The sequence below is a fragment of the Bison bison genome, unplaced genomic scaffold (genome assembly GCF_000754665.1).
Source record: "Bison bison bison isolate TAMUID 2011002044 unplaced genomic scaffold, Bison_UMD1.0 scf7180017864182, whole genome shotgun sequence".
In the NCBI taxonomy this organism is placed as follows: Eukaryota; Metazoa; Chordata; class Mammalia; order Artiodactyla; family Bovidae; genus Bison; species Bison bison.
This window is the reverse complement of record NW_011494754.1, coordinates 12,712-35,012: the sequence shown is the minus strand read 5'-3', so window position 1 is coordinate 35,012 and position 22,301 is coordinate 12,712. Positions and strand designations below refer to the sequence as shown.

Here is a 22,301-nt window from a genome sequence, read left to right as displayed (position 1 = left end):
CACATAGAAATAATTTGACGGTTGCATTATTGAGTTGGCCAGAAGTCATGTATTAGTCTGTGAAAGCTCCATAAATAAGATAAACTCAACAGGTATCTCCAAGTATCTATTATTATTATTGTTAGTGCTTTACAAATGAGGAGACTGAAACTAAAAAATTTATAGGTAAAAAGGAGTAGAACCAAAAACATTTCCCCTTTAAGCATTACTATAGTTAACAACAGTATTAGTGTGATCCTCAGTACTTAACCCTGAGGCTTAATTCCTAAGATGAGCTGTCATAAGAAAACTGACATGTGTATCTAAATGTTTTCGTATATGTCAAAGGAAATGGGTAGATTTTGAAAATGTACAGGGTCCCATAGAACTGTGTTCAATTATACTACAATTATTACAGTCAGTTGCACAGAAATAGAATTGATGAACAGCTATAAAAATAAAACATTAAAATTGAGTTTTTAGCCTTTCTGCTCATTATCTAAACAATGATGTTGCTAGCTGACACACACAATTTTTTTTTTAATCTTAAATACATTGAAAAGCTAGTGCTTAATATGAGACCTTTTTAAATGAATTTGTATTTTATTGGGAAAATGTCACAAATCTAAATCACATGACATTTTATAGGTACCTGTTGGAACATTAACTTGTATAACCATTTCAACCTTACCTGGTTGCCTATAACTATATAACTAAACACAAATATATAATCTCTGAATAATCAGTATCTTTATTTTATGAAAATGATAGCTAAAAAATCAAGATGATTCAGAAATACCATTTCATACTTTTCCCATTTCCTGCCTACCACATGTGCACACAGGTAAATTTTTATATTCTACATTTGAAGACTTACTGCAAAGGTGTTATATTTAAGGTTTTTTTTTTTTTTTTGATTATTTGCTATTTTGTTTTCATTTGGGGATGTCTTTCTTTTCAGAAGCCCCAACACCTTAGATGGCAGTAAAGGAGCTAGTACAGTGCCTAAGTTAAGCCATTGGGAGGAGAGTGATAGAGCCTCATACAGAAAAACAGTAAATGAAATCACTGAATCTGATTATCTGGAGATAATCCCACCATCTGACAGGATTTTAAAGACTGGTCAATTAAAAACACACCTAGAGTATTGGGAAAAACAAGACAAAGAAAACTAATGACCTAGGGTTTAGTTTAATGAGAAAAGATGCATTATAAATATTCCCTTGATAATAATGGTACTGAAGTATTAATGTCATCAAGGCACATTAGCAGGGAAACTAGATTTTTTTTAATTAGGGGAACTTATTCATTGAGATGGAACCTGAGATGAAATTGGAAAGATTATTCCAGGTAGAAAGGAGAATTACAGATGAATAGAATTGTCAAAACAAACAAAAGAAGCAGCAACAACAAAAGGCTATAATAAAGTTCCCCATTGAACCAAAGGCTAATAGGGAGCAAGTAATAATTTTTATATGACAGATGATCAGAATTTAGGAATTAGGGGCTGGAGAAAGTAATTAGGAAGAACCAGTTAGGAACAACCTGGTTACAATACTAGTTAGGAAGCAATGGAATCATCCCAGGTGTAAGAGGACAAGGAGAGAATGTGAGAGGGGAGAAAATGTCAGATTATATAAACATTGGCTTCCCTCATAGCTCAGTCGGTAAAGAATCTGCCTGCAATGCAAGAGACATGGGTTCGATTCCTGGGTCGGGAAGATTCCCCCGGAGAAGGAGATGGCAACTCACTCCAGTATTCTTGTGTTAAGAATCCCATGGACAGAGAAGCCTGGTGTACTACAGTTCATGGGGTTGCAAGAGTCGGACAGGACAGAGTGACTTTCACTACTACTACTATATAAACATCTACCTGCTTTAGTGACTGAGTGACATGAGTAATCAAGGCCTCCACACAGTGACATGAACTCAGTCTACCTCCTGCAGTTATAAGGAGTCAGGTAATTACTAAGTAGAAGTAAGAAAATAGTAACTTCAGGCTGGTTTGAAAGATTTTTAATACATTTGGCTTAGATTTATGCCATATGCCTAAGTACCCTCCTGCATTTAAGAAAATATGAACATGCCCTTCACACCTTCCAAGCTAAACCTTTTTTTTTTCTTTTAGTATATTTTGCAGACAACTACTCATACAGGCTCCTGTCCGATATGTCATCTTTAAATGTCGATCTGTTGAGTTTTCCTAAACCTGGATATTGCCACTGTACCTGACAGACCACCTTTGTTCACCAAAAGAACATCAGAACTCCAAGGATGAATGTTTCAGAATGCTCTCCTAGGGATGTGGCTTTGGGACAGGAATACGCTTTCTGATCTTTCATCTTCCTGGTGCAGAATATCAAGCCGTCTTTGTCTTCTTTACCCATTTCCAAGTTGTTCATTTTAAGCTGCTTTAAGTGCAACGAAACTTGGGAAGATGGAGAAAGATTTAAACAAGTTCTGCTTTCCTAGGAAATTAGAGAATGTCCAAGGGAAAGGAATATGAATACTAATTTACAGAAACCAGACTAAAACTAGAAGAGCATTGAATGAATGATGTTTAATTACTTCTGGTACATTCCAAAGGGATTGTGAATTGGATAGGTCACAAAGGGTCTCAAACAGAAATACATGAATGCTATGTCTTTCTGGATGGGCATCAAAATGAAATAGAGAACTCATTTTCCAGTAGGCATAATAGATGGGGAACAGTGGAGAGAAAATGACAGTAGGAAGAAAGAAACTTTGAGACTTTGTGTTTGAGACTCAGGTGCACTATTTATTGACAAGATGATGCTGGCCATTTCATCTTTCTAAGCCACAATTTTCTTAACTGTAAAACAAACAGCATTGAGAATTCCCTTGTAGTCCAGTGGTTAGGACTTGGTGCTTTCACAGCAAAGGCTGGGTTCAATTCCTGCTTGGGGAACTAAGACCCCAAAAGACTGTCTATCCAGTACACACTAATAATAATAATCATAAACAAGGAGTTTAGCTATACCTACTGCAAGAGCTTTAGAGTGAGGTAGGTATAGCAGAGCTTTGTAAAATGTAATTAACTACAGATACTGTATAGTACCACTCTTATTGAATGTCACATTCCCACATAATTCTTATTCCTCATCATTCTTCATCAGAAGCAAACTCATTCTGGTATTAAAGACTTCAAGGGTCTCTTCCCTCTTAACTTTCCCCTTTGATGCAATCTATTATATTCAAAAAGACTCTTGAGCAACCATTTCACATTTTCCCATTTATCCAAATATCAATCTCAACCAAACCACTGTCCTAAGAGACGGGATTTTTGGCTCTTTCTAGAAAGAAGAAAGTATGGAATGCAACTGCAACGGATGAAACATAAAATCTCATTTAGAAAAGCCAGAAAGATAATCACGGGCTATGTTTTTTTTCTTTAAAGTTGAAGAACTAAAATTTAATAAACTATTAACCAGTAAGGTGTGTATGCGTGTGTGTGTGTGTGTGTGTGTGTGTGTGTGTGTGTGAGGTGGGGCGGGGATATGCTGTAAGCAAATAAACAAGATGAAGCCTTTTAACCATGAGGTATTTGTCCACTGACAATCTGCTCAGGGACTCATGATTTGTATGGTGGATTCTATGGACACTCTGGGGAAACCTATAAACACCTTTCCAATATCATGTTTTAGAATACCAATACAAAAAAAGAAAGGCATATTAAAATATAATTTTAAAATGTATTTAAGTACATATAATGTGCTCCATCAGTCATATCAAATAACAAGGAGCAACAGGTGGAATAACAAATGTCAGTTTCAAGGACTCAGAATGATGTAAACTTTATTTCAAGATATCTTCAAAGTGATATTAAAACATCTGTGACAGCCACTGTTGAAAAACTCAATAAGGTCTGCAAAATCCATTGTAACTGCCTGTGCTCACAGACATACTATAAGGAAATGCTTAACTGCATTTAGTTTGCTAAGATAAGATGTAATTTTTCCCCAACCATGTTTACAACTGCCTACTGGTCTACAAAACTCAGATTTTTGTCAAGATTCATCAGTAAAACACAGTGGCATTCCCCTGAAATTAAAAACAGGATGAAGTGGAAATAACGAAACATCCATCTTCCTAGAACCATTTATTTGGCCCTGGTTACTGCGGCTCGAGGAGCTCTCTAAGCATTCTCCTTGCGTTTCCCAAAGCTTAATTATTTCTATTTATTATCCACCAAAAGATAGGAGAACCATGCCAACCATGGCTCCCTGGGCCCTATCAACATCTTAGCGGTTAAGAATTTGATAAATGGGTAAATTATAAACCGCCAGGAGTGGCTTTTACACTTTTTTTTTTTTAACAATTTTTTTTTTTTACTATACCTTAGTGTTAGGGTTGCCTCCTCCAGTGGCTCAGCTGTGAAAAATCCGCCTACAATGCAGGAGATACAGGTTCGATTCCTGGGTCGGTAAGATCCCCTGGAGCGCGTAATGGCAACCCACTCCAGGATCCTTGCCTGGAAATCCCAAGGACAGAGGAGCCTGGCGGGCTACAGTCCATGGGGTCGAAAGTAGTCGGACGACTGAGCAGTTCACACTGTCAGCATAGTAGGAACAATTATCCAGATTCAGGCAGAGTATCAATAGTATCAAGGTCCCCTCGAATAGGACTACAATTCATTAAGCGGGGGAAAAAATGCAAGCTTTTCAACTACTTCCAAGTTTACGAAAGTCCTCATATCTCAATCTCTAACTGACGCAGTATTTTCTCCTAGACACCAAGCAAATAAGCCCAGGAGTGCGTCCTGATTGGCTAATTCTCCTTAGAGGTTACAAACCAATGAGAAAGAAAACCTTACAAACATCCAGACGGTAAAAACCCATTCTTCAGGTTGCACTTTTTTTTTGGAGGAGGAAAACAGGGCGGCAGAGTCCGAACAAAGGCCAAAAACCAGCTCCTCGCGGGCCAGGCTCCAGTTTCCCAGGGGCCGCGTGCATCGTCTGCTCCCCAAGGGTAACTACTCCGAACGGGTCGGGGCCGGGGTCCCGATGTATGAGACCACCGTGCTGGAGTACAAGGCCGAGATACTGGAGCTGGCGAGGAACGCGGCCCATCACAAAACGTACACTACCCACCCCACCCCCGAAGCTTAAAATCCTCAACGAGGAACTTTGGGGTCGCGTTACCATCGCATAGTGCAGCGTCCTGCTCAACATCCCTGCTAAGGCCCAGAGCCGTCACAAGTGGCTCTTTTCAGAGCCACTGAACTCGCACTACAGGACTGTGACCACCATCATGGGATCCTGGAGTGCGCGCGCACCCGGACGCACACTCAGCTGTCCAATCACAGTAGAGCGGCAAATTTAAAAAAGTAATTACCTTTATTACAAAACTCATTGGTAAACCTAGGGATTTATGTCCGGTTAAGCTCTTTCACCTGAAATTAGTGGGTGGCTCTGAAAAGAGCCTTTGAGGTTTTCAAAGCAGGAGGGCCGCTGAAGATTTACTTCTTCTTGGAGACCGCCTTCTTGGCCTTTGTAGCCTTGGGTTTGGCAGCTTTAGGTTTGGCTGCCTTGGGCTTGGGGGCTTTGGCCTTTGCCGGACTCTTAGTCGGCTTCTTCGGCTTGGCTGCCTTCGCCTTCTTCGGACTCTTGGCTACTTTCTTGGTCCCAGCAGCCGCAGCCGGCTTCTTAACTTTCTTAGGGGTCTTCTTGGCAGCCTTCTTCGGAGTGGCCGCACCCGTGGATTTCTTGGGTTTCTTAGCCGCCCCAGCAGCCTTCTTGGGCTTGGCCGCGCCCGCCTTCTTCCCCTTGGGCTTGGCCTCCCCAGTGGCCGCCTTCTTGTTGAGCTTGAAAGAGCCAGAAGCCCCGGTACCCTTGGTCTGCACCAGGGTGCCCTTGCTCACCAGGCTCTTGAGACCCAGCTTGATGCGGCTGTTGTTCTTCTCCACATCGTAGCCAGCGGCCGCCAGTGCCTTTTTGAGCGCAGCCAGAGACACGCCACTGCGCTCCTTGGAGGCGGCGACAGCCTTGGTGATGAGCTCGGACACCGGGGGCCCGGACGCCTTGCGTTTTCCAGCGGCTACGCCCGATTTCTTCGCCTTCTTCTTAACAGGTGTTTTCTCTGCAGGTGCGGGAGCAGCAGGAGCAACCGGGGCTGTCTCCGACATGCTTCTGTTTAGCCAGGAAAGACAAAATAGTAAGGGTAAACTGTCAGAACGGCGTGTCCCGGGCGTCGCCGGCTGGGGGTTTATATAGAGAGTCGCTGAGTGATGATTGGTTGCCTGCTCTGTGCGCCGCGCGGCTAGGGAGGACTCCTCGGCTCTGCCGAGTGGCTGTGTTTTTTGCCCCTTAAAAAAGAAGAAAAATATAAGAAATCTGGGCATGAAATAATTAGGCATGTGGGGGAAACTGATCCGACACTCTTCAGGCTTCATTCCTGCCTTGTTTGCTATACCTAGTTTTAAAACCGGCTCCCTGAAACTTTCCTGATTCCCCCAACTCTCTTGGAAACTTCGGTCAAATTGAGACAACTTTCAGATTTTCCTTAAAATTACTAGTTCTCTCTGTTTCCTTTGCAAATCTTTCTTCCAGGGCATTGTCATACACATTGTTTTCTTTTCAACCCTATATAAATAACCTCATTTTTACTGAAATATACAAGGAAAATCGGTTTTTTCGCGAGAGCAATAGCACAGCTCTCCTGCAACTTGTTTGCACTAAGCACTGGGAATTGGCACTGGGGTAGAAAATTCTACGTACAAGATAGGTAACTATTTTAGTAAAAATTGACTTTTTAATGAAGTTTATGAGTGACGAGACTATAAACTGGGTTTGATTGCAGTGTTTCGTGATTTAAACGGACTTTTTGGAAGGCTGGGGTGTGGGGCTGCTCTGTTTGTTTTTCTAGATAAACAGCTCCAAACACAGTCTTTAAAACCTTCTTTCAAACTTAGTATAATAGATTTTTTAGACCCAAAATGGGCGTTAGAAATACCTCATGCCATCCTCAATGAAGAAAAGTGAATCATGAAGCCCCAGAATGGCAGTTCTATAACAATGAACCAGCTCTAAGCTCAAAAAACAGACACCTGGGGTAATATTGTAAATTGTTTAATGACAATCTGTCCATTAGCATTTTTTCTCCAATATTTAGCATACAATTGTGTACATATTTCCTATATTCCGAAATGATACTTAAAATACATATTTGATTTAACTGTTTTCAACATTGCAAATAGGCACACAGGGGGTTAGAAGAAAAAATTCTCCTTTAAATCATTTCTTGAGTCTTCATAACTTTCCTTGAGTTTTTACTAGCAAAATACAAAGGTGACTGTCACAACCTAAATTAATTGGCTGAATATGTTTACCTGAGGAGATGAACTAACATTTCATACCAAATATGGTTGATTTACTACTCCATCTCTTTGTAACATGCAGAACTAATGGAATTGAATAAATATTAAATTATTAAGCACAAAATTAGTATCTATCAAATAATCAAATACTGAAACTAAGCCTCATGTTTGTCAAATAAACAGGAAAGATATTTTGGTGTTGTGATTTTTTTTCTCATAAATATCCCTACTTTCAAAAATCTAGTTCTTCTGGCCTACATTCAATAGTAACTTGAGAATTTTCTCATATAATTCCAAGACAGGATAATCAGTTTTAAAGATGTCATCTCTCCATACTTAACTAATTACATAGACATCACTTGGTTTGTTTTTCAATAGTTATTGTGGACTGACACTGTCTAAAACTAAACCTCTGGGACTTGAGACCATGTTATATACCAAATACAAATACAGTGTATAAAGAGGGAAGCTTAAAATTTTGGCTATGGAACATTCCAATTTTCCCAGGACAGGTATTTTATGAGTGTCTGGAGAAAAGGGCTACTTGTCATCCTCAATGATACCACTGTCAATAGCAACAGTAACGGTAATATAGGCCCGTTTCCTTTTCAAGCACATTGTATAGGCCCTTTTCCTTTTCGGGCCAGAGCCTAATACTATCAGTCCTCAAGATACAGGTAAAATTCAGATGTTTAAAACTTTACTATATTGGTAATCATTGTAGTCATAATATCAGTTGTTGAATATTTGTTGAACTTGTTCTCTAAGTTATATGTACTCAGTTTAAGATAGGTGAAAAGTACTTCCTACAGCAGATGTCACAATTTCTTTCTTAAGCAACCACTGTTGGTTCCATGGCTATTTAGATACCAAATAAGTGAGAAGACATTGGGCTCAGGGCCATTCGCTTCATTGTTTATAGGTCTCTGCCTTTCCTAGAGGACAATAATTGAGACATGCTTTCACCTGAAAAATTCTTCCCCAGATGTTTATAGAATGATGGAGCTGTGCTGCATGTTATTGCTTGAGACCCAAGTACTTACACTCTTAACTGTAGTGTGGACAAGGTTCTTGAAAGCAGGATCATCCCCATGGGACTGTAAATTTGGAAAGTTTCTCCTGTTACTTATAACCCACAAAAAAAAAAACTTGTGTTTATTACTTTTGAATCCTAAATCTACATAGAGTCTAAAACAGTGTGTTTTTCTGCTAGACTAAGAATTCAACTATTTTTACCTTATAGTAAAAAATAAGAAAAACTAAAGTGAGACAAGTGATGGACATCTCACAACTTCATGTCCTCTTAATTTTGCTGTCAACACCCCATTCAACCATAGCCAGTGACTGTGAAAGATTTAGGTAGTGTGCACCAGGACAAGCCACGGGGGCTGTATGTAAGCATTCTAAAATTCATTAACTTTCAAAAATTTAAGAAAAAAAGTGACTATGTTCACTAAATATCAAAAAGGCCAAATTAAAAATAAGAGCTATATAACAAATAGAGCATTGTGTTATAATCATGTGCTCAGAAAGGTAATGAGAAGTCACATCCATTTTAATTTTCTGTCAGATGATCTCACCTGAGGACATGCTTCTGCTTGAAACTCCCCTCCAAGCATAACTATATATTATTAATTTCCTAAAACAAAATTACTACACTCAAATTTCCAATTTCTTTCTTTAAATGTCCTTCTATCTGTAATATTGGGTACATCTAGAAGTTAACTAATTTCTATTATACTTCAAAAATATGCCAATCCTCAGTTCCAGCCGCAAGTCTCATTCTCATATATTTACCACACTCCATTTCTCAGGCTGGGGTAGAAGTTCTCCAGAAGAAATTTTCTATCAAAATACAGCCTAAACCAACCTACTACAATGATAGAAGTGTTTGTATCTGCACAATCACTACACTTACCTGTGGTTATTGAGCACCTATTAAATAGTAGTTAGTGACTGAAGAAATTATTTCTTTAATTTGATTTCATTTTCACTAATTTAAATTTAAATAAGTACAGGTGGCTAGTGGCTAATGTAGGAAAGCACAGCTCTAAAACAACTCTCTCAAACCGGCCAAGTGGTTGGAGCAAACTACCCACTTGGCGATATTATTTAAAATGCTGTATCAATTCAGTAGACTTGGGGTTAGTCCTGAAATTCTCTAAGTCTAAGCTCCTGAGCCTGCCTACTCAATCGTTCATGTCTGACTCTTTGCAACATCATGTACTGCAGCCCGCCAGGGTCCTCTGTCCTTGGGATTTCCCAAGGCAAGAATACTGCAGTGGGTTGCCATTTCCTACTCCAGCAGATCTTTCTGACTCAGGATCAAATCTGTGTCTCCTGCAACTACTTCACTGTTCGTACACGGGTACTTGGAATATAATAGACCCTGAATTGTTGAATGGATGAGTCAATGATTCTTGATTAGTGTCTGTCTCAAAAAGGACAGCATGGGAGAACAAATTGTCTAAATCCACCGGTAAGCACACCTGAAATAAATCTCAAAAGTTTGTGACTCAGGAAATAATAATCCTCTAACTGCCTATACGGTAAACACCAGCAAAGAAGGGAGTTTTTTCTTAATGACCTCTGTAGTTACATAGAAGGCATTCAATGTGAATATGTGGAATGTGAGTAAATATTGGCATTTGCCTAGTAAACTTATCAATACCTATCATCGGTGTGTAGATCTTCAGTTATCCTTTTAACATGAACAGCATTTCAGTCAATAATTTTTTTAATGCGGTTAATTTGCAAATTCTTATTCAGTGGCAACCCACTGCAGTATTCTTACAAGGGAAATCCCATGGAGAGGAGCCTGGAGGGCTACAATCCATGGGGTCGAAAGAGTTGGACATGACTTAGTCACTAACCCACCACCACAATTCATCATGCTATATTTTCAATACTTCACTGACATAGATTCATGGTAGGTTGCAAAGACATTAGACCCCAGGATCAGAAAGCATCAGTTCTAACCCCAACAATGCTACTTATTAGAACAGAATTAGGTCTTCAAGCCTGGGATTCTTCATGTTCACAATGTAAATCGTGCTTTTCCAGAATACAGTGGAAATTCAATTAACTTTATCTCCCCTTCCTGAAGTTCCCGCTTTATCAGGAATGTTGAAACGATGTGTATCTACAGCTTTGCCAGACGGAAACGTTGACGATCAGCCAAATTTGATAAATATTGCTAGGGAATTTAAGAAATACATTTTTAAAAGTATCTTCATATTTACAATTAGTTTTATTCTGCTTTCTGTCCCTTTTAATAGACAGATGTGGCAGAACAGCCTCCTTTTATTAAATAATAAAAATGGTGAGGAAACTTGTACAATATTAATTGAAAAAACTCACAGGGACATGTCTAGAGACCAGAAAACCAGCGTCTCTGGACCCCAGCCAGGAAACAGAAGAGTCAGACACCCAATAGCATTTCCACGCCCCCTTCCCTTCTTGGCAATACCAAACACCCAGTAAGATAGGGAAGAGGAGGGGGCAGAAGTCTAGTTCCCGCCCTCGCTGTTTCAGTTTCCTAAAAGGTCCGCAAAACTGATATATAAAGGGCTGCAGCTGGATCTCGGGTACTGGAAAAGAGCAATAGTTGCTTTTCATCATGTCTGGTAGAGGTAAAGGAGGAAAAGGGCTCGGAAAAGGAGGCGCTAAACGCCATCGTAAAGTTCTGCGAGACAATATCCAAGGTATTACCAAACCTGCTATTCGGCGCCTGGCTCGTCGTGGTGGTGTGAAGCGCATTTCTGGGCTCATCTATGAGGAGACCCGCGGGGTGCTGAAGGTGTTCCTGGAGAACGTGATCCGGGACGCAGTCACCTACACCGAGCACGCCAAGCGCAAGACTGTTACCGCTATGGACGTGGTCTACGCGCTGAAGCGCCAGGGGCGCACCCTTTATGGCTTCGGCGGCTAAGTTGCCAAGTAGTTACGAAGCTTCTGCTTATTAAACAACGGCCCTTTTCAGGGCCACCCACTTGGTCATAAGAAGGGCTGTTACTTTTAAGTGAGTAAGCTAGAGGTATTACGCCTGATATCTAATGGCAATAGAAAGTTCGCGGTTTTAACTGCAAGCTAGTCATTGTTCGTCTTTAACTTTTTTTTTTTTCAAGTTTGACGTCTCAAGATGGCGGTTCTCAGACGTGTTAATAGAACAAGGCCGAAGAAAATCTCGGGCAGTGGGACTGCTATTTTTTTTTCCTCAATCGGAGTGGATTATAGCTGGAAGTGTAGTTTTCAATGTGTTTGAATTCACCTTATTTCACAAACGTTAAATTTGCTAGAATGTTCCACCGACCTAGCTCCTAGTGTCCTGTAGAGGGCACCTGAGACTGAAACAGCCTCCCTCCTACAGGAAACATTACAGATAGCCGTAGACAGATTGATCCATAGCTAATAAAGCCGGGTGGGAGGAACATTTAAAAATTGTCTTACCCAGTGCAGTCTTGAAGGACCCGTTGTAAATGTAGCGTGACTAAGAGGTCATCAGTCATCTTAACACTTTATTTCCAAAATATTGATAACGTGGCTTAAATTCCTGTGTTAGGTCAACCTATGGCCTCCCCACCTCATCTGACTAATCCTTACCGCTCCATTTTCCACTAGGCAGAAAAGATTGTCTTCAGACCTCCCTGCCACCTGCGTTCTAAGTCTTTCACTCCCTGAGAACTCGTATCTGTATCAGTGGAAACACTGGTGTGGGTGAACACATCCAGGGACAGTTTCATTCTGTGCTTGTTTTCTCAAGATAGATATTAATGGAGCCCACTTCCACTATCAATAACTATCAATAACTTAATTGTACAACGAATTACTTGGTCATCCTTATTTAACAATAGTGATGTCCCAGCTTAAGGTTTTAATATTCCTCTTTCCTGTGTATGTTTTAGTGTCTGTCACTTACTAGATCCTTCCCGTTTATGAAATCTCCAAGGCTTGGATAATCTGGAGTCACTGTCTGCTTATCTTTTCATGATTATATGTCGTGGCTCCTCTAGCCCGTGGGATTTTCTAGGCAAGAAGCAAGAATACTGGAGTGAGTTGCCATTTCTTTCTCTAGCGGATCTTCCGGACCCAAGGATCGAACTGGGGTCGCCAGCAACTCCTGCCTTGTCAGGCAGATTGTTTTACACCGAGCCACATGGGAAGTCCAAGGGAGGAGGGGAGGACGCCAAAGGATGAGCTAAATAGCATTCTCCGGGACACAGTGGTGGTCAGAGAAGCCTGGAGTCCTACGGTCCGAGAGGTAGCAAAGAGTAGGACACAACAACGGGACTCTACCCACTATTCCCAGGTCTGTGTAGGTTTAAGAGGCAAATTTCCTCAGAAAATAGTTGTGGACCTCCTGGGTACCAAAGAAAGTGGCCCGTACGGGGATCGAACCCGCGACCTTGGCGTTATTAGCACCATGCTCTAACCAACTGAGCTAACCGGCCCTGTTCTTCTCTTCAGAGAAGAAAATCCTTCCCATAGTTTCCAGAGACCTTTGAATGGGCAAATCTAAAACTATATTTCTAATCTCGTTACATGAGACTTCGTTTATTACTCCTGACTTCATAACCTTCTCACAGTGTTCCGTTGTTCCTTTCTTCCTCACCAAGATCCTATGTTCTCCGTGATGTTTCTCGGTTTGCTTCTTTGGCTCCTATTCCTGGTTTGTGATTCGTCCCAAACAACAAACTCTTGTTCTCCATTATCAATTTGTAAACCCTCCTTGAGCTATCTCTTCCAGAATGTGCCATAAATGGTAAGACACCAAAAAAAACACAAACAAACAAACAAAAAATGGTAAGACACATGGCACCCCAAAAAGAATTTAATAACAACTATAACTTAGACTATGCTACCCCAAAATACGCCACTATGGCATAAAAATTATTTTCAGCAAAGGAACTTGAAGAACAGCTGATGTAAGAATGGGGCTCTGACTTCCCTTTTTCTTCCCCAAAGCAGATAATTATTCCATATGAAAGGTGCCATCCCTTTACCAGGAAAAAATAAACAATCTTGTCACCAAAAAATGGGGAGTCCAAGATAAGAGAAATCTGTACAAACAGACCTTGTTAAAATAATCCTACTCCTGATGGCTTGGGTGGTTACGGCCGTGGTGGTGGAGGCAGTGGCGGTTATTATGGGCAAGGTGGCATGAGTGGAGGTGGATGGCGTGGGATGTACTAAAAGCATAACCACACATACAAAAGTCCTGACAACAGCATCTGGTCTACTAGACTTTCTTACAGAATTACTTTCTTTTGTATTTTAAGAACTTTATAATGACTGAAGGAATGTGTTTTCAAAATATTATTTGGTAAAGCAACAGATTGTGATGGGAAAATCTGTTTTCTGTAGGTTTTATTTGTTGCATACTTTGACTTAAAAAAATAAATTTTTATATTCAAACCACTGATGTTGATACTTTTTATATAATTACTCCTGAGGATGTGCTGCTTTCATAAGATTTGGGTTGATGTATTTTACTATTAGCTCTACACGAAGTAGTTTAATCTTAAGAGGACAATGGTTCACCTCTGCATAAACTACAAGTCTTAATAAGCAGACATCTGGAATAGAGCTTGGAGAATAATTAGTGTTACTCTTTAATTTCTCCTGGACAACACTGTAAATATAAAACCTAAAGATGAGTTTAGGTAACTTCAGGAGTATAAATTGGCTAATTCTATATTTTCAGACATTTATCTGGCATAGCTCTGAAATGTTAAAAATCCAGGAGGTGTCTGGACTTAATGTATATTCATAATTGTGTTACCTGCAGATGGAAGTGTTGGAAGTTTAGATTCTAGCTCTAGACTTTAGAAGAAATCCCCTCAGCACTTGACTGAAGTACCAAAAAAATGTTTCCCAAAAGTGATAGTTGTAAGTTCTCAAAATGTCTTAGATTAGGTTAAGGTTCTTGGTGACAAGAGATTCACTACAAGTACAAAGGTATTTACCGTGGAGTATAATTCTCACAGGTGTATTCCGTTTCCAGCCAAATAGTTAAAGCATATGGCTTTTAAAATAACTGTATAGATGACTACTTTTTAAAAATGTAAGACACAAGTCCGTGTCTTGAGAGTGTTGAGATTGGATTCTGCATCTAATTTGTTTCGAGTTTTAGAGCCATTGTATTTAATAATTTTATGTAGCAAGGAAAAAAGGTGCTTTATTTTTAATCCCTTTGATCAATATGGCTTTTCTTCCAAATTGGCTAATGGATCAAAATGAAACCTGTCAATGTGAATTCAGTTACTGAACTTGTTACTTGTTTTTGCTAGAAATGTTATTAATGTAATAAATATCAGTATGGGAGATGAAAAAAATAAATAAATAATCCTTATCTTCCTTTAGTCTCCTCATGTATGTTAGTTGCTATTTCACAATTACTACTCTTTGTTCAAACTAAACATTTAGGCCTAACTGCTTTTTAGATCATCATTTTCCTGTGAAGACACATATAAAAAGATTAAATAAAATTTGCATTCTTTTCTGCTATTGATCTGTCTTATGTCAACTAAATTTTCAAGCCTGGCTAGAAACCCTAAAAGGGTAGAGGAAAGTTTAGCTTCTCCTACAAAGCTTTCCAATCCCTACGGTGGCCTGAGAGGTCTCTCTACCTGCATTATTCCCATTCTATGATCACTAGATTTCATTATCCCCTATAGGAGGAGAGATTCCAAGTCTGGAGAGCGTAACTTTTATTCCAGGCCTGATTGAGCCACCAAGAGGAGCAGAGAGCTAGCCTCTCTCTCTCTCCCCACTGCCACCCACCTCTTCCTCCTCCACCTCCTCCTCCTGCTCTCCTTCTTCCTCTTCTCCTTTCTATTCTTCTTCTTCTTCACTTTTTGTCAGAAACTGTAGAGTCTGAGATCTTACCCTACTTAGGAGATAATAAAATAACATGTAACTTTTTCATGACTGCTGGTTGTAGACACAACACCTAGATCAGACACAAAAGGCTTTATTATTCACAGCACAGCAGCAACAAGGTTGCAGTGGTTCACCTTGCCCACCAAGTCCCACAAGGGCGACCTGGAGGGGCCCAGGTGGATGCTGCATGCACAGTGGGTTTGCATCACTGCCATGGGACAGCTTGGGGGACTGGTGGCTTAAAGTGAGTGTGGCAAGCAAACCTGCTCTTTGTCTGGGGGGCAACCACTACCCTATTCTTTAAGGTCCCTCAACCCTGATGAGTAGCATTCTTGACACACCCTGTAAGAACAGGCAGGAACTCTCAGGGCAGATTGCCTCTTCCAACGCTGTGTTCAAAAAACTAACACTGAATATATTCAAGCAGGGACACTGATGGTGAGAAATTTTATTGTTAGAGCCATTTGCAGGCAAAGTAGCTATGAGGGTGTGAGGAAGAAGGTCATTTGGGAGATGGGCCCAGAAGGAGTAGCAAGTGTTAGGCTGAGGAAAGAGCAGAGAGTGGAGAGGAGGCAGGGGATTCACTGTTATTAAAGAGTGCTCAGTTCTGCAAAGGATACTAAGTATATGTTGGACTCAGAGACTAGAGACAAACGTGTTCTAAACACAGAGGATAGGATTGAAGGACAAAACAGGCACCACACACTCATGAGGCACATAAAGAACTCGGCATCTATGAGGCATCTCATATTTAAGAAACCTTGTCGGCCAATCACTTACCCCCTACCCATGGTATGCAGATAAAACCCATTGGTGAGTGACAACTATAGACCAAGCAAAACTTCCCATGTGATCAGACCCAGGTACCTTGGACCTACTCAGTCCTCTTGTTCAACTTAACTCTGATCCTCAGAAGCCCATCATCACACAGGAAGGCTAATGAGGCAAAACAAAAGATGTATGAACATTGTGCTAGAACAAGATTCATATAGCAGGACCTCCCACTTGTCTTATCCTGAGGATGGTGTACAACCCCATCTCTTTACCTGTGCTTTTTGCAACATTGATTCAAAACCCTAAAACATTTTAATGACCTCTGGGAGAGTTGTGTGGTGCACTTGAAGGTGAAACTGCCACCATAAAATTGCCATTTTGGCATGACTTATTTGAGCTAAAAGCACTTGAAAAACAGGTGCAAATGGGCACTCCTACCTCTCGTTTTTGTCCTAAACTCACAGAATCAAACTCCAATGTACTAGAGGAAAAATAGCATCCTTATGACCAGAGATAAACTTTAAGCAGAGAAAACTGCATTGTTAAATTAACCCTCTTTTTTCTACCATTAACTACTCTAAAAGTCCCTTTAGTTTGTAATTTTCATTAGTGTAATTTAATATAGAAATAACATAACAGCTGCCATCTATGGTGTCTGAAAAGAGCCCCAAATTTTCTCTACTCAAAGGACCCATGAACCTTCTCTTACCAGTTGGAGGGCCATTATTTAGCCACTACACTGTTGGCCCCCAGTTAAGGAATTTCTAGAAAATACAGAAGGAATTAAGGTAGTAGTACCCAACACGCTAGGAAATACAGTAAGAATTAAGGTAGTACCCAACATGCTAGGGATGAAAGGCCAAAGTACTATAATTTACCAACTGTATTGTATCAAGCTAACTTACAGAGCATCCAAGTGCAAGCTCTTTCATAGAAAAAGTAGGTGGCCCTGAAAAGGGCCTTTAACTTTGCTACAAGAACCTTACAAAGCTCAAACTTAACCACCAAATCCATAGAGAGTGCGGCCCTGACGCTTGAGCGCGTACACCACATCCATGGCGGTGACAGTCTTGCGCTTGGCGTGCTCGGTGTAGGTGACCGCGTCCCGGATCACGTTCTCCAAAAACACCTTCAGCACCCCACGGGTTTCCTCGTAGATAAGACCGGAGATCCGCTTGACTCCTCCACGGCGGGCCAGGCGACGGATAGCCGGCTTTGTGATGCCCTGAATGTTGTCACGCAAAACCTTACGGTGACGCTTAGCGCCCCCCTTTCCAAGGCCTTTTCCGCCCTTGCCGCGTCCAGACATATTACCTAAATGCTGAGCACTAATGCCGAATATGCCTAATGCAAAGCCCAGCCGCCTCTTATGTAGCGATAGCGCGGACCTTTGTGAAAACTGGACGATCAGAAAGGCGGGAAACTGCACTGAGTCCCCGCCCCTTCTAAAATCTAAAGTGAAACAGGCTAGGGAGATTTACTAGTATTTAGAGGCTCATAGGTAAAGAATCCGTCTGCAGTGCGGGAGACGAGGGTTGGGTCGGTTGGAAAGATCCCCTGGAGAAGGAAATGACAACCCATTCCAGTATTCTTGCCTGCGAAATCCCATAGATAGAGAAGCCTGGCGAGCTACAGTTTATAAAGGGGCAAACAGTCCGACAAGACTGACCACACACATACTCTATTAATCTATCTGAATCTTAGTAGCTTTCTTCGTACAATATGATAAATGCTATTAATAACTGAGTTACTGTAAACAAAATAGCATCTAGTTCGGGGACAATAAATTCCTGGAATCTGTTACTGAAAGCAAACTATAATAGCTAACACACATTTAAAGATTTCAAAACTTTCTAATATAATACTAGTTTCTACAGTGTGCTTTAATTTATACAAATTGAGCATATACATTTAATCAGTGAAGGATTGCAAAGGAAAAGAATGTAAATTGTCAGGGGCTAATAAAATGTTCTTGTATAGAGTGGAAGGGTGACTGTCCTTTCCTGTAGTTGGTGCATGGAATTCAAGCAAAGATATCATAAACTCCAGTGGTGGGCAAAGAAATTTACACAAGTGCCAGAAATAAAAATGTGATCTTCCCTAGGTTTTTATATTATTTAAAAAGAAATTCTTTTTGGTGAACACATGGGAGCACTAAGATTTAAATGATGCCCTTAAAATAAATAGAATGTTCAAAATAGCTTTTTTAAAATTCACACTTATGATATACCAAGCACACTGTCCTAAAGAGTATAGATTAGCTCAGCCAAGTGCTCCATCAGAAAATTTGAGATTATGAATGTCAAATTTCAGAACAATTTATTTTGAGGTAGCAGCACCAACAGCTAAAAAAATCACACACCAGCATAAATGAACCAAATTTCAATTCAGTGGACATATCATCACTAAAACAGGCAGAAGAAAGGAAAACATTGCTGTTTAAGAAAAACAAAACAAACACATCCAAAAAAGAACATTAATTTGTTAAACAAGCCTTGAAATCCACAGGAATACACAATAGCAACTCATAAAGAATTCTTACAGCTTTTTTTAACATTGTCAAATAAAATATACATTTTGAAATAACAAAATTCACAAAAATTTGCTACAATAGTATCTAGAGTTCCTCTAGCCAATTTTCCCCTAATTGTGACATCTTATATAGCTATATCATAATATCAAAGGCGGTAATTGACACTTGCAAAGTACTGTTAACTAGCATACAGGCCTTATTCAGTTCTCACAGATTTTCATATTACCCCCATGTGTGTGTCTGTGTCTGTCTGTGTGTTTGTATGTGTAGTCTTATGCCATTTTAAAACATGCATCAGTTCATGTAACTATCACCTCAACATTGACACAAAACTATTTTACTATTATCAAGGAACTCTTCAATGTTAATGTTTTATAGTTACATCCACCCACATCTTCCCTGTCTTGGGGCAATCACTAATCTGTTATTCATCTCAGTATCATCACTTTGAGAATGTTATATAAAGGGAATAATAAAATATATAACTTTTTAAGATTGGCTTTTTTACTAAGCATTACCCATGTAGACAGTTACATGTATTAATGTCAATAGCTTCACATTTTATTGCTGAGTAGGATGCCATTGTATGGGTGTCTAAGAATTAATACAACCATTGACCAGTTGAAAGTTACGAACTTGTTTTTAATTTGTAAATGAAGATGTTATGAACAGTTTTATTTTTCCCCAGCCACCCCCACACCATTTGGTTTGCTTTTAGTATCTCCTGCATGCCACCTGAAAATTACATATTTTTTAAATGGCAGAAATGCTGCTATGATGACTGGGAGGCTAACAGGCCTTTCAGTCATCACACAGAAATCACACAGCATTGTCATTATCTCTTGAAAATGTGTTTCAAGATTCAAAAACATTGCACTGAGCTATTCCAGCTGTTTCTGAAATCTGACTTCTGGTTTCTATAGCTGAGGATTTGCTCCACAACAGTCTGTAATGTTTATTAATTAAACTATTGGTGTCCGGATCCTTTGGTTCCTGCCAGGGGACTAATGTTTTCGCTTCTATGCAGAACTATTCACTTAGGGCCTCGAGACCCTCCAGTGTTGCTTAATCTCCCCAGGCTAGGAGTAAACCCAGCAATAAGGCTGAGAGTTCCCATTGCTAATGTCTATAAAACCTGACAGAATCCAGAAATCTTGCATTGCTCCATGGTTTATCCTAGGATTCTACCTTTGTTGGAAGAAAGTTGGGAGCTGTTGTCTCATTGGCTCTTTCCCTGAGGATTAATGATAAATGATGACTGCAAACTCTGCCTTAGTGACTACATCATGTTTTTCTTGCAAAGTGCAGACACATTCTGCACAATCTGAGTTTTCAGTAACTTGCTGCAACAAGCTCTAAATTCCTGGAGTGTTGAACATACTTATTAGTCTGGGCCCCAGATTTGGTGAATTTATGCTCTTCCCATCTGCTAACTGCTGGTGGTGCTGCTGGAAACTGAATTCTGGAAATCCCACGGAACCAATGTGTTGGATACCAGATCTCTATTTTTAGTACAGAAAGGATGACTACATTTACCAAATGATGTATTGTTCAGCACAAAAACAAATGGATTAGCAGCAAACTGGTCTCCAGTAGTACTCAGCATGGGTCCTAAAATATCAGTGTGTGTGCATGCCACTTTCTGGCTGCTCAAGGACCAGTGCTTTTTATCTTATACTACATCATCCCTGGACTTCCTGTCTCAGGGACAGGAAAATTTCAATTATTTGGCCTGATCTAATAATTAAATTACTACAAACAAAGCTAGTGAAGGTGGTGGATTTCCAGCTGAGCTATTTAAAATCCTAAAAGATGATGCTGTTAAAGTGCTGCACTCAATATGCCAGCAAATTTGGAAAATTTAGCAGTGGTCACAGGGCTGGAAAAAGTCAGTTTTTATTCTAATACCAAAGAAAGACAATGCCAAAGAATGTTCAAATTACCATGCAATTTCGCTCATTGGCAAGCTAGCAAGTTAATGCTAAAAATCATTCAAGCTAAGCTTCATAAACACGTGAACCAAGAACTTCCAGATGTACAAGATGGATTTAGAAAAGGCAGAGGAAACAGAGATCAAACTGCCCACACCCACTGGATCACAGAAAAAGAAGAAAAATCCCAAAGAAAATACCTACTTCTGCTTCATTGACTTCGATAAACCCTTTTTGTCTATTACAACAAACTGTGGAAAATTCTTAAAGAGATGGCAATACCAGACCACCTTACCTGTCTTCTGAGAAACCTGTATGCAGGACAAGAAGCAACCTGACCAAGACTGGTTCAAAACTGGGAAAGGAGTATGTCAAGGCTGTATATTGCCACCCTGCTTTATCTAACTTCTATGCAGAGTATATCATGTGAAATGCCAGGCTGAATGAAACACAAGCTGGAATCAAGATTGCTGGAAGAAAAGTCAATCTCAGATATGCAGATGATACCACTGCAATGGCAGAAATCGAAGAGGAACTAAAGAGCCTCTTGATGAGGGTGAAAGAGGAAAGTGAAGAAGTAGATTTAAAAGTCAACATTCAAAAAGCTAAGATCATGGCATCCAGTTCGAGCACTTCAAGGGAAATAGATGGGGAAACAACGACAGACTTTATTTTCTTGGGCTGGAAAATCACTGCCAACACTGATTGCAACCATGAAATTATAAGATGCTTACTCCATGGAAAAAAAACTATGACAAACCTAAACAACTTATTCAGAAGCAGAGACACAACTTTGCCAACAAAGGTCCGTACAGTCAAAACTATGGTTTTTCCAGCAGTCATGTACAGATGTAAGAGTTGGACCATAAAGAAGGCTGAGCACCTAAGAGTCAATACTTTTGCACTGAGGTGCCGGAGAAGACTCAAGAGTCCCTTCAACAGCAAGATTAAACCAGTCAATCCTATAGGAAATCAGTCCTGAAAATTCATTGGAAGGACTGTCACTGAAGCTGAAGCTCCAATACTTCAGCCACCTGATGTGAAGAACTGACTCACTGGAAAAGGCCCTGATGCAGGAAAGACTGAGGACAGGACAAAAGGATGAGATGGTTGGGTGGCATCACTGACTCAATGGACATGAGTTTCAGCAAACTCTGTGAGATAGTGAAGGATAGGGAAGCCTGGAGTGATGCATTTGATGGGATTGCAGAGTCGGACATGATAGGGACTGAAAAATACAACTAAACTAAGATGACAGATAAGGGGCGGGGGGGGGGGGGGGGGTTTGGTAATTTACACAGGAAAGTCACTTAGAAGACCCAAGAAGTAACCAAAGCAGTTTGTATACACACACACACACATATATATACATATATGATTTGTACTTGAAGAATTGTTTGCTTACATAACTTTCTTAGCATTTACTTCTCATAATGCATCCTATTATACTGGTGTAAGAATATCTTCACACTACTTGCTGCTTTTAGAGGAAGAAGATCACTATTTTCAGGGTTTAAGGGGATCCCATCACTTTTTTTGCTGTTAACTTTTCGGATTGCAATGGAAGTTTCAGGTGTCAATGCCCTGATTTTTACATGGAAAACAGATTGCACGTCAACTGTTTTCCTAGGATTGGTACATGGAACACGGAGTTATACTGTTCCATTGTTTTGTTAGAGGGTTTTTTGGAGATGATCTACTTTGTGATACAGTTCTTCCAAGTGAAGTTGTAGGTGGCTCTGAAAAGAGCCTTTGGGTTTGGTATTAGCACTTGGTGTCGACAATTTATGCCCTCTCCCCGCGGATGCGGCGGGCAAGCTGGATGTCCTTGGGCATGATGGTGACGCGCTTGGCGTGGATGGCACAA

General features: G+C 40.1%; 4 protein-coding genes and 1 non-coding gene across 5 annotated transcripts in view; 2 read left to right on the top strand and 3 right to left on the bottom strand.

Annotated features, from left to right (window-relative positions):
• Positions 1 to 2,521: 2,521 nt before the first annotated feature.
• Positions 2,522 to 6,187, bottom strand: LOC104991075 (histone H1.3). The gene has a single exon (XM_010843422.1). It carries the CDS (start codon positions 6,122 to 6,124, stop codon positions 5,459 to 5,461), a length of 666 nt encoding a protein of 221 aa, XP_010841724.1. The 5' UTR covers positions 6,125 to 6,187; the 3' UTR covers positions 2,522 to 5,458.
• A 4,691-nt stretch (positions 6,188 to 10,878) lies between these two features.
• On the top strand, positions 10,879 to 11,304 carry LOC104991076 (histone H4). Its single transcript, XM_010843424.1, has one exon. The coding sequence runs from the start codon at positions 10,935 to 10,937 to the stop codon at positions 11,244 to 11,246; it is 312 nt and encodes a 103-aa protein (XP_010841726.1). The 5' UTR covers positions 10,879 to 10,934; the 3' UTR covers positions 11,247 to 11,304.
• A 1,387-nt stretch (positions 11,305 to 12,691) lies between these two features.
• TRNAI-AAU lies at positions 12,692 to 12,765 on the bottom strand. The gene has a single exon. It is a non-coding gene; the product is annotated as a tRNA-Ile (tRNA).
• Positions 12,766 to 16,916: 4,151 nt separating this feature from the next.
• Positions 16,917 to 17,326, bottom strand: LOC104991073 (histone H4). Its single transcript, XM_010843421.1, has one exon. It carries the CDS (start codon positions 17,277 to 17,279, stop codon positions 16,968 to 16,970), a length of 312 nt encoding a protein of 103 aa, XP_010841723.1. The 5' UTR covers positions 17,280 to 17,326; the 3' UTR covers positions 16,917 to 16,967.
• The window catches only part of LOC104991135 (histone H2B type 2-F-like), a 6,961-nt gene continuing 1,970 nt past the window's right edge, over positions 17,311 to 22,301 (top strand). The window contains exon 1 of the mRNA XM_010843516.1: positions 17,311 to 17,385. Within this exon, the coding sequence (XP_010841818.1) occupies positions 17,311 to 17,385 (75 nt within the window). The remainder of the gene's footprint in view (positions 17,386 to 22,301) is intronic.